Here is an 18,690-nt window from a genome sequence, read left to right on the forward strand (position 1 = left end):
TAGTGTTTATCTGGATTTTAGTTACTTGACCAGATCATTTCAATTCACAGCAATTCAAGCATCAGGCATGCACTGAATCCTTGTCTGGTATATTAGTTAAGCGCTTGCTTAGATGAGACAAAATTATACAATCATCAAAATTTATAATATCTTAACTTGTTTTTCCACTATCTACAAACTATTCAGCCTAATTAAGAAGCTGTACTAATGTCTAACTACATTCAAAAGAGCAACACACTTTTTTAGAGTATCTATTCTACCATTAATAAAATTTTACTATGGAAATAAAACCTTTGCGTCTACAAGCTGGAAAAAATACATAGTTGGCTTCACTTGCATGTATTTTTCCAATTTTATTTTTACAGTTGAACTGCTCCTTAAAGAACATTGTACTATTCAAGGTTTTTTTTCTTCTGCCACAGTCTTACCAGAAATTGTATCTATGTGTTAAACCAGTAGGTAGGTCCTTTTTGGGAAAAAAAAAAAAATCCATGCTGTTTAAAGTAACTGAAATCTTCTGTTTATTATGGACCACACTATAGATACATCAGTGGGACAATTCAGTCTTCCCACTCACTGTCACTTTGGAGTAAAGGTGATTGCATATTTTAAACATCAGTTCAAAAATCACTCATGATCTTGCTACTGACAGCTGCAGTAACTTTGTTAATTAATACAAGTGCCACGGTGACATTTTGCAGTTTGATTCTAGCCACAAAGATCAAGACTGAAGCCACAAAATAATTTCTCACAGTCTCTTTGACACTTGTCAAAGAACATCCATCAATATTCAATTACCCTTAACATAAAACACGCAACTTCCAATTGAAATACTCTATCTTCCCAGCAAATTCAGTTACATTTGAGTATCTCCACAGGAATTATTCTGCTCTGAAGACATAATGTGTAAAGTTAAATTTTGTCAAGAATTTTTGTAAAAACATATTTAACCAGCAACTATCTTGAAATATCATGAAAGTAATTTTAAATCACAAAATGAAAATAATAAAGTACATTAATAATCCAAAGCCAAAACAAATGAAATTTTTGCTTCCAAATCTCACCTAACATTGTCCTGAACACTTGCTCAAGATTTAAAAGTATGATATTTAAAGCAAATTAGGGTACAATAATAAAACACAGAAGCCAAACAAGGGTCTCAAAAAACCCTGACAAAAGATAGACCTCAATACTCACCCATCATTAGAACATGTCAAAAATTCTTCCTTTATTTTTGGATGCCAACAGCCTGAATTCAGCATTGCTGTGTGACCCTAGGGAAATAAACACAAAGAGGTCTTACAAGGTCTGTTAGATGTTTTACAAGGTTTTATAAGTTTTACTTCAAATTCTTCAAGTGGAGTCACATGAAAGCTGAGGGCCAAATCAGACCACTCTGACCACAGCAAAGGCTGACTGACATCACAATGATTTAATAGATTTTACGTATTCTAATCCATTTCATCCTTGCTTGTTTTCATTTTTTTATTATAAAATATTCTTCTATTTTTTCTTGCAGAAAATGGCATGGAATCATACTTCCCCTTTTTCTCTTTGAAGAACTGTAATGCAGAGAAAGGACGAAACAATAGGCATCCACAGATATCACGCAAATTGTTCCAAGCATCACAAAAATAACAGGAATAACAAGAACTACCAGGGTGACACAATATACATACTCACTGCCAAACTACACCCAAGTAAGCAATTGCCATTATGGTGACTATGACTATAAAATGTCTTTGTCCAGTTGGATTTACTTCTCTGAAGTATAGGATGACTACATTCAGACAGAAATTTGGAAACTACTCCTGCAGCACTGGAATTACGTCAGTTTGCTTTAAGCACAAATATGGAAAGAAATAAAATATTTTAGCATTTTGACTGCTGGAGCACAATACACTGGAATTCTAGAAATTTACAAGAGAAAGAAAATTTGAATTATTTTTAAGTAAACAAGAACTAAAGCAGAAGTTACTATTTGATAGTTTTACATATGTATCACTAGCCAAAAGAAATAGTCATCTGACAAGAACAGCTTTAGGCAAAACAGCATTTAGCCTAGTTATTTGGCAATATACTTCACAAGCAATAAATAAATCAACTTTATCAGTTTGAGCAGTAGATTTTATCACTACTTTTTAGGCTTAAGCTATTTGAAAAACTGACTTGAATTTAAATCATCTATGTAAATAGAATCTTTGTCTCAAAGTTTGTGGAAATACAAAGGCAAAGTGGCCAAAACCCAATGAACTGTTGTCAAAATACTTAAAAAATATGAATCAGCCCTCCCCCATTTGCATATTTAACTGCCATTACAAATGTACACATTGTTGCTTATTAGTTTTACACTCATGTCATGCAAGTAAAAATAGTAACAAACTCTAACCCCTTCCTTGAAAGAGGTAAATTGTATCATCAAAAGAAGGGAAGGTAGAAGAATGGAATAGACTAGACCAGATCAATAAATTTTTTTTGGTTGGTTGGACAGTGGTATAGGGGAAGTTGACAATTTTTAGATGATACACCTTTAAACAGAAGAGTTCATTGTGGCATCATAGAAACATTATTTGGAAGGGACCTTGAGTTCACCTAGATAAACCTCCTGCCCAAAACCAGACCATAGCCAACACCAGATCAGGTCACCCATGGCTTTGTCTAGCTGGATCTTGAAAGCCTCCATGGATGAAGGTCCCACAACTTTCAGCATATATTAATACACAGGACTAAAGCATCCCGGAGATGGGGCTTTGCATTATTCCTTATTGAACTTCATGAATTTTCTCATTAAGAGCAAAATATTGTCAGTCAATTAATTTCTGATTTTACCTTTGTGTTTGTCATATCCACAATGTATTGGTCTCCTTTTATGCACTCCATTACTGGGAAGCCATCTCTGTCAAGAACTTTTGCTTGAGAGTTACCAGAGACAACAAGAATAACATCTCCCGTGCTGCTATACTGTAAAGATTTGATTTGGTGACTGAAAAGAAAAAAAGAAAGTGTTTCAATTAACTTCAGTTCCTGTAAGCCTACACTAAAACAAAGTGTCAATGGTAAGAAGTAATACTGCAGAAATAGACCCATATACACTCCTATACCAAAAAAAAAAAAGGAGGGGGCGGAATCTGCTATCAAGGGATTGAAGCTTTTTCTTCCTCTCTCTGTGTGTATGTGCACATCACATTTCCTTCTTCAACCACATAGCACATCAAACAGTATTACTTACAAACTTGGCGCCTAAAATGTCATTTCTGGCAAACATTTAACTTGAGTGCTCTTATAACTCCAAGTGAAAAATAGTATGTGTCAGATTCAGCTCTTCAGGACTGAAAATTCTATTTCATCTTCTCAAAAGCAACACGTGGAGTTACAGTAATCTAGAAATTTCTATAAAAGGATGTTGTAGTCCTACATAAAACTCCACTGTACATTGTACACCAGGAAGTTAGTCTTATGTCAGCATTTTTGCATCTTTTTCTATGTTCAGGGCTAGTTTCATCAGAATCTTAGATAAAGTTAATATACCTTCAACCCTGGAAACATGACAGTAGCTAGCAATCTGCCTAGTCTACTACGTCTTAGATGATTGTTCATTTGTTGTAAACGTTTTCGTACATACATCGTCTATTGATTGAGAAAACCTGGGACAGAAATCATGGAATAATACTAAGACAACAAAAATTATTAACTGAAAGTGGGAAGATGGCTGATGAGTAGGAAGTCCGTTTCCAGTTTCACCATCTTCTCTCAGCATTCTGTTTTATGAACAAAGTTCACTGCAGTTGCTGTATCTGAAGCAGATATATATCCCTTTGACCTCCTACCTGTCTATATACTCCATTACAAGGATGGCAAAGAATGCAAAGCAGTCTATCCATTCCACACCTCCCAGAATTTATATCCTGACACATTAACAGAATATGCACAATAACTTTGCTTTAGATTAATGATTCAGCTCTGCAGCTAAATTAACCCCAAATTAAGGACTGGAATGCATTTGCCTGCTAGGTTTGGATTCCCATGGCATACAAACTGTCCTCAAAGGAGGATTATCTTCCTTTCGGTGAAGAACGTAACCATGTGCATTCAAAACCTAGTTACTTTAAGGAAACTACTTTCTAACACAATTTCACATCAGTAAAGTTAACACCCAGATGATCCACAAAACTGACTATGCAACCAATTTAATGTTTCATGTCTTACATAGTAGTGACTTCATGACTGACTCAGTAGTAGCTATTAACTGCTAAATCTGTCCTCAAACTGTGACATACTACACAAAACACATAAAACGTATTTTAGAAGTTCTGCATTGATCATAATAACGTAAACTAACCCTAAGTTTCTCTTCAAAAAATGTTTGGCAAAAATGACTACATTATGATTCAAAAGCCAAAAATTGCTTCAAGCACCCTATTCTGTAATACAAACTGGCAGGCAAATTGGATGAAGTATTATAAACTCTGATTTTCAGTAAAAAGGAGACACTCAAATCTGGGAATTTCCAAAATAGATCACAGGCGAGGTCTGAAAAAGCATCCTGAGCCTTAAAAGCAAAAATGAATACTTGCTCAGAAGAGGAGAAAGGAGGCCAGATGCATTAAGCTTGAGGAAACGTTGAAAAAATGAAAAGGAATCCCACAAGAGAAACAATATCTGAAATCTAGAATCTTCTCTGCACACAGCTGATAAACCTAGACTAAAGAATCCATCAGATTCAGCTTTAGACAACAAGCGTATCTCAGGAATTAAGTGCTCTTGCCATATCACGTGATTTCTACAATGCTTGAAATATTCCAGAGCCCCACCTGAACTGCAGAATGAAGTACTTATCTAGTTATATTTCTCACACTCTAATACTGAAATCGTCAAAAGAAAATACCCAACACACCTTCAAAGCATAGATTCATGTTTTGAACTTTTCACTACTGAAATGTAAGAACTGAAAATAAACATTTAAAAACTACACTAAAAGATTTTTTTTTTGCTTGATGCATGCCTCATGCGTGAAGAGGATCTGGCCACTAGATATCACCAAACAGCTTGCCCAGAAGTAAAATCTGAATTCTGAGAGAATTCACAATATGTACAGGGCCAGTCTTCTGAAAGAATTGTTTTGAAAAACCCTTTAGTGCTGAAATTAAAACTACAAACACTACTGTTAACATGGTACTGTTCATAATTTGACCAATACCTATACCATCATGTCTGAACAAACTTTGATTTCATCTTAAAGTTTCTTCTAACAAGGAAAAGCACCTGATTTTACAGCACCAAATGCAATAGGAATATAACTACTAATTTAACAAATCAGTCATGAAAAAATTAGGCTGAGAGAAAAGATTTCCTCAACCTTTACATAAAGGGAAAAACCCCAACCTTTGTGACTGTGCAATATGACTTCTAAAATCATGCCTATAAATCAGTCCTATATGCAGGGTATTTGCAAAGCCCCAGAAGTTACCGCTTTTCAGATGTTTATTGGAGTATGACCAAGAGTGAGGCTCTGCAGAGGCAGTTCTTAAAGAAAACATTTTTGGTTCTTATTAATATTAAAGCAAAAGTCTTGGGAAACTTATAAAAACAATTCCCTTTAACAGCATTAATCCAAGTCATTTTGGTTTAAAGCTGCCAAATGTGCACAGTACTTTCTGCCAGGACCTGCAGAACAGACCTACGTACACGGGTAGAATCATGACACATAAATAATTTCTACACATGTAACGCAGCTTTGCCTTACCCTTATCTTTACCTGTAACACTGAGGTGTGATTTGAAGGTACTAGTTTATTGCCAGGCTCCTTTTTTTTCCTTATGTCCCACATCCAAGAAGACGTTAACAGCGTAAGCTGGTATTACTTTACCAAATGGGACCTGGACAATATAGAATTGTTCTCAGGCTTTTTTATTCTTAAAATGAAATTAAATTTATGGCTCCAGAACTGGATTTCTGCTAATACCTAAAGCTTCCGTACCTGAACTCCTCAGAATTCTTTGAAATTAAGGTCTGTGAATACTAATAGTCCTTGCAATAAATTCCATCGTGAAAAAAACATATATATACACCTGGGCATAAGTTATAGAATATTCCACATAGTGGTCACCAGCACGTCTCAATGTCAGCATGGAAGAACTTCTTCTTGAGTTTGGATCTTTTTACCAGAGCTATAGTTCCAGTTTTATGTTTACAGATACAGAAGGGGTATTTAAATAATATATTTTTAAAAACTCAGTATTAGTACATGAGACTTGCAACATAAACGAAATTCCCAAACTTTTCACCTGTCAATATTTTAATATTATTTATATTTTTATGTATTTCATTTATACCTCAACATACTCAAACCACAAGAATGTACATTTGATCAAGAACATTCATATAACAATACTTATGAGATACTTGTAACACACTAAATGAACAGCATCATGGATAACAAGCAATTTAAGCTCGTATTTTACCATCAGTTTTTGCCAAAAGGAGAGTACAAATGTATTTGCAAGCTGCTTTCCTTGAAATGGGACGTTAATGTACATTGTACTTGTGGTTTTTATTGTATAATTATGTCTCATACCATCATTACCAAGTAGTACTAAATCTGAATGCACGCTTCTGCCCAATTTGGAAATGCTTCAGTTAAAACAATCACCTACTGTGGCAGTAAAGACTGTCAGATCTTTCTAAACTGCTCAGTTATGACTGAGAGGAGAGGAAAATACCATTTGTATCCTGCTAACTAATTGTGTAAATGAAACTCATGCCAGAAAAGTCTGAATGTGTCTTCACATTTGGATGATTTTATTTATTTATTTCAAAGTGGCATGTTTACCAAATTATGTTTTCAAAGTAAATGTGCCATTTGTAAGTTTATTATAAAGAGCTATGTCTGTCAAAGAGATTAGAATTGCATAACGAATCAAAGCACACCTTATTTTCCTGATTTCTCAGTTTCAATCATCAGTTTCTATTTTGCTCCTTTTCAGGATAACAGTCCTGACTTTTTCTCATTTTTCATTATCTATTCATTATTCTTGGCACATCTGTAAGTAGTCATACATATTCTAACCTTATAAACTGACCAAAATTCAGCTGTAACATTTTAAAATAATAATGATTAAAAATAGACGTTCTAAGGACTACTTACTGCACATAATAAATTTCAATCTCTTTTTTAAGCATACCAAAGTATCTTATAAATTAGTCAGACATTAGAAAGTACCTTGTTAGAACAACTGTGTTACTAATTTATGAAGGTGTTTATCTGAAAGTTCACTGTGCATGAGACATGCACTCCTGAAGGAGTTCCATATTCCAGTTCTCTGGAATAAGTAAATGAACTTGATTCAACTACTTGCTGAATTACCAGTGAACAGTATGGATAGTATGGAAATCACACTCTAAAAAATGCTTCCTGTATTCTTTTTCAAATTTACATACATAAAAATATATAGATAAATGTTAATAAATATATAGCTTTTTTACTTTAAAAAAGACAACAGTTTTATACTTTTCTAATGCACACTGTGTAGCTATTCAATTACCAGTGCAATGCAAAGGACCAGTACTTTCAGAAACAGGACTTAATGAAAATTAGATGCCCACCACTCAGAAATACTGGCAGCAACTACAGGGGCTCTCCACAAAGGGGTCAACTGTTTTAACTTTCTCTCTTCATTAGTTTTATATAAGCAGAGTACATATCGAAAGTGTATTGTATTAATTTCAATTACAACTATGAAAGTCCACCTGTCTCTTTGAGAGGTTCACAGTCTATTTGCTGAGATACACTATTAACAATTTCATCTGCACATTCACCTGTAGCTTTCTAAAAGGGGAAAATATGCAAGTCATAGGAAAAAGCATGAAAAGATATAAGCAGACAAGTTATTAGGTTCACATTCCATTTACTACAAGAAGTACAGTGGAATACAAAAGCCTTCTAAACAAGCTGTCTTACAAGGATTTTGTGATTCTATTAGGAGTTTAACACAGACACAGTCTTATGTAAAACAGACAGTCTTCATACCTACCATTCACAAGGCTGGAGTGACCGAAAAGCCTGGAGAGAGGCATCCATTCCAGCAAAATCCCAAAATTTAACATCATAGTCATATCCACCAGTTATCAAACGGGCACCTGAAGGATCCAACCCCAAAGCAGAAACCTATACAGAAAAAAAATAAAAAATAAGATCATTCAAGCTTTTTATTTTTTTTTCCTGCAGTTCTTCAGGTCTTACCAAAATATAAAATACTACAAAAGTCAAAAAAATAATTCCGTGTGCTGGTTTCTTCCCAAAATGTGTCAGCTATATTTTGTTTCTGAATTTTCACAGAATCATCTAGGTTGGAGAAGACCTTGAAGATCATCCAGTCCAACCATTAACTAACAATGACAGTTTCCAACTACACCATGTCCCTCAGCGCTGTGTCAACCCAACTCTTAAACACCTCCAGGGATGGGGACTCCACCACCTCCCTGGGCAGCCCATTCCAACACCTAACAACCCGTTCTGGAAAGAAATGCTTCCTAATGTCCAGTCTAAACCTTCCCTGGTGCAACTTGAGGCCATTCCCTCTTGTCTTATCGCTCATTACTTGGTTAAAGAGACTCATCCCCAGCTCTCTGCAACCTCCTTCCAGGTAGTTGTAGAGGGCGATGAGGTCTCCCCTCAGCCTCCTCTTCTCCAGACTAAACAACCCCAGTTCCCTCAGCCGCTCCTCGTACGACCTGTGCTCCAGACCCTTCACCAGCTTCGCTGCCCTTCTCTGGACACGCTCGAGTAATTCAATGTCCTTTTTGTAGTGAGGGGCCCAAAACTGAACACAGGAATCGAGGTGCGGCCTCACCAGTGCCGAGTACAGGGGTAAGATCACTTCCCTGTCCCTGCTGGCCACACTATTTCTGACACAAGCCAGGATACCATTGGCCTTCTTGGCCACCTGGGCACACTGCTGGCTCATGTTCAGAGATTTTCACTACCTTTGAGTACTCTGGAAGGCGTAAGAAGAATGGAAATGGAAATTACATAATCTGAATTCATCACTGACATCAAGACATCACATGAAGACAGCTGAGAACAGTTAGTTTACAGTGTTTGCTTTCTAATCATCTCATTGCAGAATTAGGATATGTTTCATTTCTATGAAGAAAGTTGTACTCTAGACTTTTTTCAAAAGTACAAATAATACTTCTAGGAAGATACTGAAACAGCATTTAACCTTCCTCACTTTAAGATTTTATGCTAGCTTATTCAAGACAGTTCATGTGCATATATACATTGTTTGGTTAAATTTCTCTTTGAAAAATATTCATTTGATTTTTTTTAAAAAAATCACAGATTTTAAAAAGATACTATTTTAACTAAAAAAGCTCAAAAAAGTTTACCAAACCCCATTTTCTTTATATACAAAACTAGTTGCTTAAAGCTACTCAGAACTTTGAGGAAAGAATGCTTAATGCTCATTACTCTAATTTGCTATTCCCAAATCAAAGCTTGATTAAAATGGAATTTTTAGTGGAAAACCTATTTTAATTCTCTATTTGAAGAACTTTATCATAGCAGTGTTCAAATCAGCATATGGCGAAGACTTAACAGAAAACACCTGACTGATTAAACATCCTTTCATTTACCCTCAAAATTATTTCTTCTCTTTTCTCATTTGTGAAAATATTATCTACTACCATGATTTTACATATTAATATAAAATTACCTAGACAATATGCTAAATGAATTTGTAAATCAAATAAAGATATTAACTCTCCAAAATTGTCATCTGTGTGAGATAGCATTGAAAGTGATGTCAAAAACTGTAAAACAAGAGTATTTTTAGAATTACTCAAAATTACACCCAACCTGAAATGTTAAAATGACTGAAAAATTTTTCATGAGAAGATAAAAACTCATAGAATTCATATTTGGGGAAATCAGGCCAATTACTTTCAGATGCCTAAACCTGTATTAAAAATTCCAGATATTGATGTACAAAAATTACAGTAATTTGCATATAAGGATGCTCATCTGTATGTGTCTTCTTTACATATATACATGAAAAGTACTGACAGTCACTATGATTTAATGCAGACACACAGAAGTATCACAAAAAAAACCTTTGTCTCAAAGATGTATCAGTCTACTACTATACTTTTTTTTTAAAACTTTAGAATACACACTGTGTTATGGAGACTTAAAACTTATGTAAACTGTTGAATAGTTCTCACACAAACACTGTTTAAAAAAAATGGAATTTAGTATGAGATACTCCCTTTTCCACGCCCAGTTGAAAAAGTAACCTACAGAAAATAATAAAAACACCAGTTATGAATGGAATTTATCCTTTAAGATGGACAGTTTTGCTAAAATTAATGTTTCCTTATATGAAAGAGTATGGGCTTCTTTCGAGTTTTCTTTTTCCAGTTTCATGTAGAAAAGGTTCACTTAGGCATTCCTTATTTTATCAAACGCTCATTTCTTGTCATGTTCTTCTTAAGGCTCACACTGCTCCTCATTGTGTTTCAAATGTACAGTGCCACCATATAGCCAGTTTGAAAGAAGTACTTTCAGGAAAACCAAGATGTTGCAGAAATGATGCTACTGTTTACCAGGCAACTGATGACTCCTTAATCTAACTGTCCTGCTTTATTTTAAAGGCATTAGCTTGCAGAAATCTTATCTTTCAGAGAAGGTCTAAAGCCTCATTCTTCTAAAAGATACAAAGTATCATCAGATGTCCTAATCAAGTGCTCCCCAGAAAAATCTAATTTACAGAGTTACTAATAGATTCAACATTCTTCTTTTTACTTCCCTGAATCAAATGTTTAAATGTACTGCTTTGTGCTATCCCTAAGAATGAATTAAATTCCACTTAAGTGATTATGTCACTGTGACATATTTGATTTTCAAATGAAACAGATGCAACTTCTTACATGTCTCCATAAAAATGGCCCTTCTACCATTTAAATGCAAATTTTGAACCCCATTCATTTCATTCATGATTTCTAACATGCAGAAAAACTGGGCATCTCCAGATTAATCATGCATTCAATTAATAGACTCAAGTGTTCTATTCTACAATAACTACTACAGGAAGGAGCAGCTGTGATATGAGACATTAGAAAGCACACTGTTCAGAATACCTCTGATTATGCATTCTTTCTCATACCCACCTATGTATCAAAAGTGTCAGGAGAAAAAAAGAAAATCTCTCTCTCTCTCTCTCTCTCTCCACACACACACACATCTCCTTGAAGTTTCATTGGGAACAGTAACTCCTATTACACTGCACAAGCAAGGCAACTGGGAAATTAATCAGGTTTCTGGAAAGACTCTCCAGCTTGGGAAATCTTTTCTGAGACTTTTCAGCTGCACAGGAATAGAGTCATCATCAAACCCACGTTCATCAGATTGAAGAGGTACAGATGGGATACATAAGTTTAGCTGAAATACAATACACTGTATGAGCATAAGAAGACTGTATTTTAAAACACTGGGGTCAAACACTGATATCAAGATATAAAGCTGCTCCCATCCTTACATATGTGTAATGACATGGGTAACTAGTTTCATTATTCTAAAACAAATACAAAAAAAAATACTCCTTCTACAGAAGAGCTCTTTTTTTCATCAGTATGCTTCATTCACCACATCCAGTCTAATCCAGCAGCTCTATATATACCCACATTATATTTCACCTCTGTTCTAGATGATGACAGCTGCATTCTCATGCAGTCAAAATACCTCAGAAGTCTTCCAAATATCTAACTTCCACTTTACAAAGCCCTTTTAGTTAGAAATAACATGAGTTTATGCTTTAAGGAGCCATCAATTGATTTACTGGGTTAATATAGAGAAAAATAATTTCAAAAAATTACGTCATAAAGTTTGTTAGGAAATGTATTCAAGAAACATCCTAGAGAAGCAATTACTGTCACATGTAAAATGGGAAACTGGTTTGCACTAGTACACTAGCATGCAAATCCCAGTATGCATAGAAATTAGTATGCAAAGAAGTTACATGCACTGTGTACATAAAAATCCACTCTATTTTTCTTAAGTGTTATACAGTGCACCTTTTACAGATCTTAAAAGAGAATATTCTACTATTTTAATTTATAACACACTTATTACTTTATTCCTCTCCTCCCTCTACCTCTGTATGTCTAGCACTATGATAAACAAATGGGTAAGCTTTATCACCTCTCCACAGACCAAGACAGACCATAGTCTGATGCCAGATTAATGAATAGACACTTCTGAAAACAACTGTTTCTAAAAGCTTATAAAAAAAATTTATGATCTTTAATGTTAAGTTTAAGTCTCCAGAAAATTCCTTTAAAATGTCTAATATTAAGAAATTAATTAAAAATTCAAATCTTAAACTCACAAGTTATTGACATTTAATGTTTTAATTTGATATGTAAATTTAGTAAGTTTCTTACTCAAAATTCTTTAGTATTGTTGATTTTTAAATTAAGTGTATTATATTAATTACATAAACAGAAAACAAACCTACAGGTTTTCTTAAAAATCCAATAAAGAAAAATTATACATTTTCTTAGGTTGTTTAAAACCTCATGATAAAGAACTTCTCAAATAATTTTTTTGTTTTATTTTTCTTTCCTTTCTTTTTTTTTACCCCCCTCTCCAATTAAAATCTCAGGAATGCCATGAGTGAGAATTCTACTAACTAGTGGACAGTGCTTTCGCAGGGGTAAAATAACAATAAAAGAAATTCCAGTTTTACTTTCCCATCGAAGCATAAGCCATATCCCAAACTGAAGAGGATAAAGAGCGGCAGCATCTTTTTTTAATGACCGAAGAAGAATATGGGGAAAGGATTTGGGAATAGATTCAAGGCTATTCATGGTCAGAAAATAAATTCCATTCTATAAAATTACATCTTCAATCAACCAGCACATAAAAGAACTTCAATTTGTGTTGAAACATGAGGTTACCCAGAGATGAAAATATTGAGAACAAAGAAATGATAGTTACAAGTTGGACAATCGTTATTTAAAAGAAAGTGAAGGAGTAATATTGGAGGTGAAATGTAGAAAAGACAAGGAAGAGCAAGGTTTCAAGCAATTGAGAATGGTGCATAAATGGCACTTAAAGATTCAAGAAAAATGAAGGAGAGTTGTATTCAGCTACAAAGTAGTCTTAGAAACTTCAGCAATAACACTCTCTGAAATCCATGACGTATCAAAGAAAGGTCTAGATTAGACCTATGCCTAGATTAGGAAGGTCTAGCCTGGAAGAGGAACTCTTAACAACTGCAGAGAGTCTATCTGACAAAACAGAAAAAGAAAATGAGACGATTGAGTCAAATGGAGCCACACTGGGGTTATGACAACAAAGTGAAGAAGCAGTGCTAAAACACACTTTCAACTGCAGTAAGAAAAGCGCTACACTAAAATAACAAATTAAGAAAAAGAATTAGCTGCTTGAACGTTAGGTGACAGTACGTATTTGTTAACTTATTTCATAGATGGCTCAGTTCTCAAAAAACAGTAAATGTTGAAAATATGTTATCACTTACTGTTTTTGTCCCATGTTGGAGTGTAATTTCATGAGAATCTGGAATTTTCTTGACAGGGTTCTGGAAAAAAAAAATAAAATCCACCTCTGTGAAAATAGTGCTATGCGGAAAAAAACCAACCAAACAAAAAACACAGTACTGCAATATATATCAAAAAGAAAGGTTTCCCGCCATAACCTGAGGAGGAGAAAGCAAGTGGAAATCAGAAACAAGAGACTGATTCAAGATTTTTATTTTCATGGATATATGCCTAAAAATCTGAGGAATAATTGTTAAAAAATATGCAACTACCTTAATAAAGAAAAAAAACAGGAAAATATTTCCTGTTCTTCCTCTTCAGAAAACATTAAAATTCTCTTTGTTTCTTAATCATCAATATCTATCAATCTTGAATTTTGATTTAGTCAATCCATCATTATACAATATCCTTTCAAATAAAAGGACTCTATGACGTTAATGAAATTAATGAAAAAATCTAGAAATTTATTACAGGAGCTAAGTTATCTATGTGGTTTATTAAGATCATGGACTGGCTTCCCACTTCCACTTGTGACATTATCTCCAGCTCTCATGGGTCTTAACAACTGGCACTTCAATAGCAGCCATAACATAGTCAATGTAATTCAGGGAATTTCATTTAATAGCAACATACAGATCAAAGGCAATTACAGTTTAAAACATCTAACACATCACACTAACAGCTGTGACACAAGTTAATTTACACAGAAAGAAATGTGCTGAAAGTATTCAAGAGATTGCAAGGTTCTACAAAAGTAATTTGAATCATTATTCTTGAAATGTTCATTTGTCTGGTATCACGTAAGTTTCCAAAAAGAGACACAATCTATCATTTTGATGCCAATGTCCCATTTAAAAATAATTTTTAAGCACACTTCATATGATACATTATATCTCTTTCCTTATCCACCCCTGCCAATTCCTTCCCTTTTTTTCATGCTTGCCACAGAAAGTCTCAATACCATCAGGCTGATTTCCTTTATAGTCATTTTATCCTGCAGTTCTATCAGCTTTATTTCTCTGATAAAGCTGACACTTTCGTTTACATAGATTTAGCCAGATCTACCCTTTTTCTAACTTCTTCACACTAACAACAGCTCTGATTCCCAAAACAACAGTATAATTTCATTCCCTTTTTGCACAGATATATAGATATATATAAATACACATACATAGAGATAAGCCAGCGGAAGGCTCATGCCCTCTGTTTTCACATTCACAACATACACATATCTTTGCTAGTCACAGGTGTCTGAAGGGGAACTCAAGTATTAGCATAGAAATCACACATGCACCTGAGCAAAAAAAACATTTATAGGACTGTGGCAGCATGCTCCCCACTGCTCCCCAACCTGCCTGCTCAAGTGATAACCAGCAGTGGTGATCATAATGGATGTGCCTGGTCATGATGTCTACACCTGGCTCAAAGTGGATCAGCGGAAACAGATAACACAATAGCCAAGAGCTAATTTCAACAATGCACCCACATAACCATGGTGCTAGTCAATGTTCAACTCAAGCCAAATTTTGAAAAAACTAACACCTGTAGTCAGTATGCAAATATATCAATCATCTTACTCTATGAATTGTGGACAGCCCAGGGCCCGTTGAACTCTCCTGCATAGCAGCAAGCTGCACAACAGCATCTCCCCTCAAGCAGACACCTCTCAAGGCTACTCCTTGAGGTTGAGATGCCTTGTCACAGCAGATTTTTGATAAGTGATTAATATCATGCTAAACTTTGAAATCCTAACTAAGTGATATAAAGGATTGATTGTGCACATATATAGTCCTTTAGACATAAACTGCTAACCAAGTCTGGGACTACGTCTGGATCCAGCTGCACCTAGACTCCTCTCTGAGAAGGAGTCCCTTCTGAACCTCATGACTCAACAGGAGGGTCTCCTGACAGTTTTTTCTGACCCTGTCCTCTATGCAGTAAATAATCAAGTATACCTTGCCATCGAATCTTGTTAAACCCCTGTCACCACTTACTAACAAAACAATGGTTTAACAAAGTTTGTATCAACATATTGCTACTTCTCTCTTAAGAGAAAAGTGCATCACTCCATCCGCGACAGGGACTGTGGTCCATGTTAAGTCTACAAGTGAAATTGTGAAATGTATAGCCCACATGGCATTAAGAGACACTTCAACAGGACTCAGTGGTTTACAAGTTGAGAAGTAGGTGTAGCTCAAAATTCCCAGTTGAAACTGTGATTATGAAAATGAGTTTATTGCTCAATTAACACTATAAAGCACCCAGACAGAGGTATAATTATAATACCAATTAAGTTTTCCACACCTCCTCATTTCCTGCACTATAAATTGGTAGTTGCTGTTCTTGGGATGCAAAAAAATGCTCAACAGCCCCTGCCTGTACTTGCCATCTAAGCACATTCCATAAAAGCAGAGGTGTGAAAAGGAAACAGATAGCTTCCAAGATTCATACTGCCACCATCCACAACAAAAGATCTACTACTTCTGTGCATCAAAGTCTTTCACAGAAATCATCTGTTGCTGGAAGGAGAAACAGCATTTTGGTCATTCTCATCTTAATCACTGCAAGGTTGCTTATTTTGTATTCCAATTCACTTACTGGAATATTATAAGGTTGCTCACTTCATATACCTTACCACAGAGGTAGGTATTGTATGTCAATATTGCATCAGCACTAAACTTAATTTTGAGAGGGTATCTTAACTACTTTAAGAGTTCTTTCAATAATTCAAACAAAAAAAATATAAATTATTAATAAACCAAATCTACCAGAACAAACTTACTTAATTTTAATTGCTAGCTCCTCCAGATAACAGTAAGCAAATCCCTCTTTTAGTTCGAAGAGTGAACCACTCACATAAAAATGCATTTGCTTTACAGTGCATTCGTGATGAACACTCTTCTGACTCCTAGCCTTTAATGGAGAACAACAGATAGAAATACATTCTGCCACCTGATAAATCAAAACAGCCTGACCTTGGAAGTCAGACATTTGGTGAGTGCTAGTGGTGCTATATTCTGCAGTGCCCGAAGAATGCCTGACAGTTAAGTAAGTGTTTAGACTATTCAAACCAAAAAATTAAGATAATAATGTCCAGGAATGTATCTTGGCATAATATATTCAAATCAGCCAAACATTTACAAAAAAACAAGGTAGTCTATTCTATTTTAGTAACTACAAACTTTCTAAACTTTCTGAAAATACTATAACCTGCTCTACAACAATTAACCTGCTACAACAATTGCCTATATGCGCACACAAAAATCAAATGCAACTACCACTTTTCTTCTAGTCATTACATTCCGAAGAACAACCAATGCCATAAAATCATTTTTTCACACTCTCAAAGGAAAATATAGTTAATACATTTTATGCTGATTCGAACATCAGGATCCCATGTATACTGGAATATTACTGTAAGTCTGAAAAAAACAAAAATATAAAGTTTGCCCAAAGTGTACCTGCACTTCCAGGTCTTCCAGTTGTTGCTTGGATTTCTGCTGTTAAGTTTACACAAATTGATTTTAATATTTCAGTAATGCTGTTCTGGAGAAATTGTATTGTAATTAAAACTATATGAGATGAAATCTTTACAGGATTTTTTTGTTGGTTTCTTTTGTTTGGGTTTTTTTTCCCTTTTTAAACTATATCAGGAAAAGACGGTATGTTAAATTTCTCTTTCAGCAGAAACAAAGGAAAACAGTTTTGGTGTTGACGTACATCCTAACATTTTTACAAAAATTCTCAATTCCCTGGCTTACATAAGATTTATATATATATATAAAATCTGTGAAACAGTGTATTCTAGGAGTTCACAGTTTTTCTCAAAAATGAAAAGTCTTACCTTTTAAATAATTTCTGCAAAGGGACACTGCAAGTCAGGCATCACATCTGCTGTTTGCAGTAACATTTTTTCAGGGAATTCCAGCCCTAGCTGACTGTTAAGCTCCTGTGCCTGACAACACTCTTCTATTCACTGCGCCACTGTCCCTAAATACTGTGGATTTTTTCTCTTGTTCCTTTTGGGACCTTCCTTATTCTCAAGCAATACTCAGAAAATACGCCACTACAAACCACAGGCTGAAACTAGGTCAGTCTCCAAGATCTCTTGAGAAAAATCAAAGACAAAAAATCAAATGAACCAATGATGCAGGTCAAACTGGACCTGTGAAGTGAGAGAACAGTCACAAAAAAGGAAAAATTAGTTAAAATCTAGATTTCTACGTTCTACAAATATCCTTCGATATCCTTGGAGTTGTGAATATGGGTAATAATAACCATTGGGACTTGGCAGAAGACAGAGGAATACAGGAGGTGGGAAAATAATGGGCTGGTATCTTTATGATAAACTAAACATTTTGGTTGGGGAGAAAGTTCCACTAAACAGTATTAGAGACAGGAATTTGTAATTAAAAAATACCTCAACCTTTACCATCTGTTAGACTTTCTAATTGACCATCCAAAAGTCATTTTAGAATGCCTTTAGAATGACCATTAGATTATGTTCACAGGCTTAAATGGATAAAAGCAATGACTGAAAAACAAAATGGAAATCCCACAATGACATACTCTGCTGATCTCACATACACATTAACTGCAAACTGCACTTGGTGAAAAATAAATTCATCCACTAGAATCTGACCTCTCCCCCTGTAAAAATACCCCTACAAGTTAGAATATAGGTTCTCAAATGACTCACCTTTCATGACCCACCAGAATGATGCATTTATGCCTAGGAGTACCTCTACTGCTCTGTTTGCAGAGGTCTGTATTTCACTAAATGGAAACTATCCCATGTGAAAGACTTGCAAGCTATAGGTAATCTTTCACCACACCAGGCCCTTAAATGGGAACTTTTCTGGGCACCCAGAAGACTGCAATTTAACAGAGGAAATAATACATTTTTTTTTCTCTCTGTTTTTGCAATTGTCTTCAGATTTCATCCTTGAGGATTTCAAGATCATATGTTGCCCTGGAAGAAAAGACGACTTTCCTTTTCCAGATAGCTCCTGTGTTCTTAGAGCTCTCCCAAAACCCTGACTTGCTGGAGACTTGAAGAGACTTCTCATTTGGTGGAGCAGAGCTATAGTACAGCATGGAGAAAAAAAAAAGACATGCAAAACTACAACTGGT

General features: G+C 35.0%; 1 protein-coding gene across 2 annotated transcripts in view; it reads right to left on the bottom strand.

Annotated features, from left to right (window-relative positions):
* Positions 1–18,690, bottom strand: part of WDR70 (WD repeat domain 70) — a 140,340-nt gene that overhangs the window by 89,281 nt on the left and 32,369 nt on the right. For both annotated transcript variants that reach the window (XR_012621629.1, XM_074812508.1), the window contains exons 6-9: positions 13,539–13,598; positions 8,031–8,164; positions 2,830–2,983; positions 1,198–1,274 (exon numbers count right to left, since the gene is read on the bottom strand). Coding sequence is in view for 1 of the 2 variants with exons in the window: in XM_074812508.1 (XP_074668609.1) it covers positions 1,198–1,274; positions 2,830–2,983; positions 8,031–8,164; positions 13,539–13,598 (425 nt within the window). In the remaining variant the exon portion in view is untranslated. The remainder of the gene's footprint in view (positions 1–1,197; positions 1,275–2,829; positions 2,984–8,030; positions 8,165–13,538; positions 13,599–18,690) is intronic.

The sequence above is a fragment of the Strix aluco genome, chromosome Z (assembly GCF_031877795.1).
Source record: "Strix aluco isolate bStrAlu1 chromosome Z, bStrAlu1.hap1, whole genome shotgun sequence".
In the NCBI taxonomy this organism is placed as follows: Eukaryota; Metazoa; Chordata; class Aves; order Strigiformes; family Strigidae; genus Strix; species Strix aluco.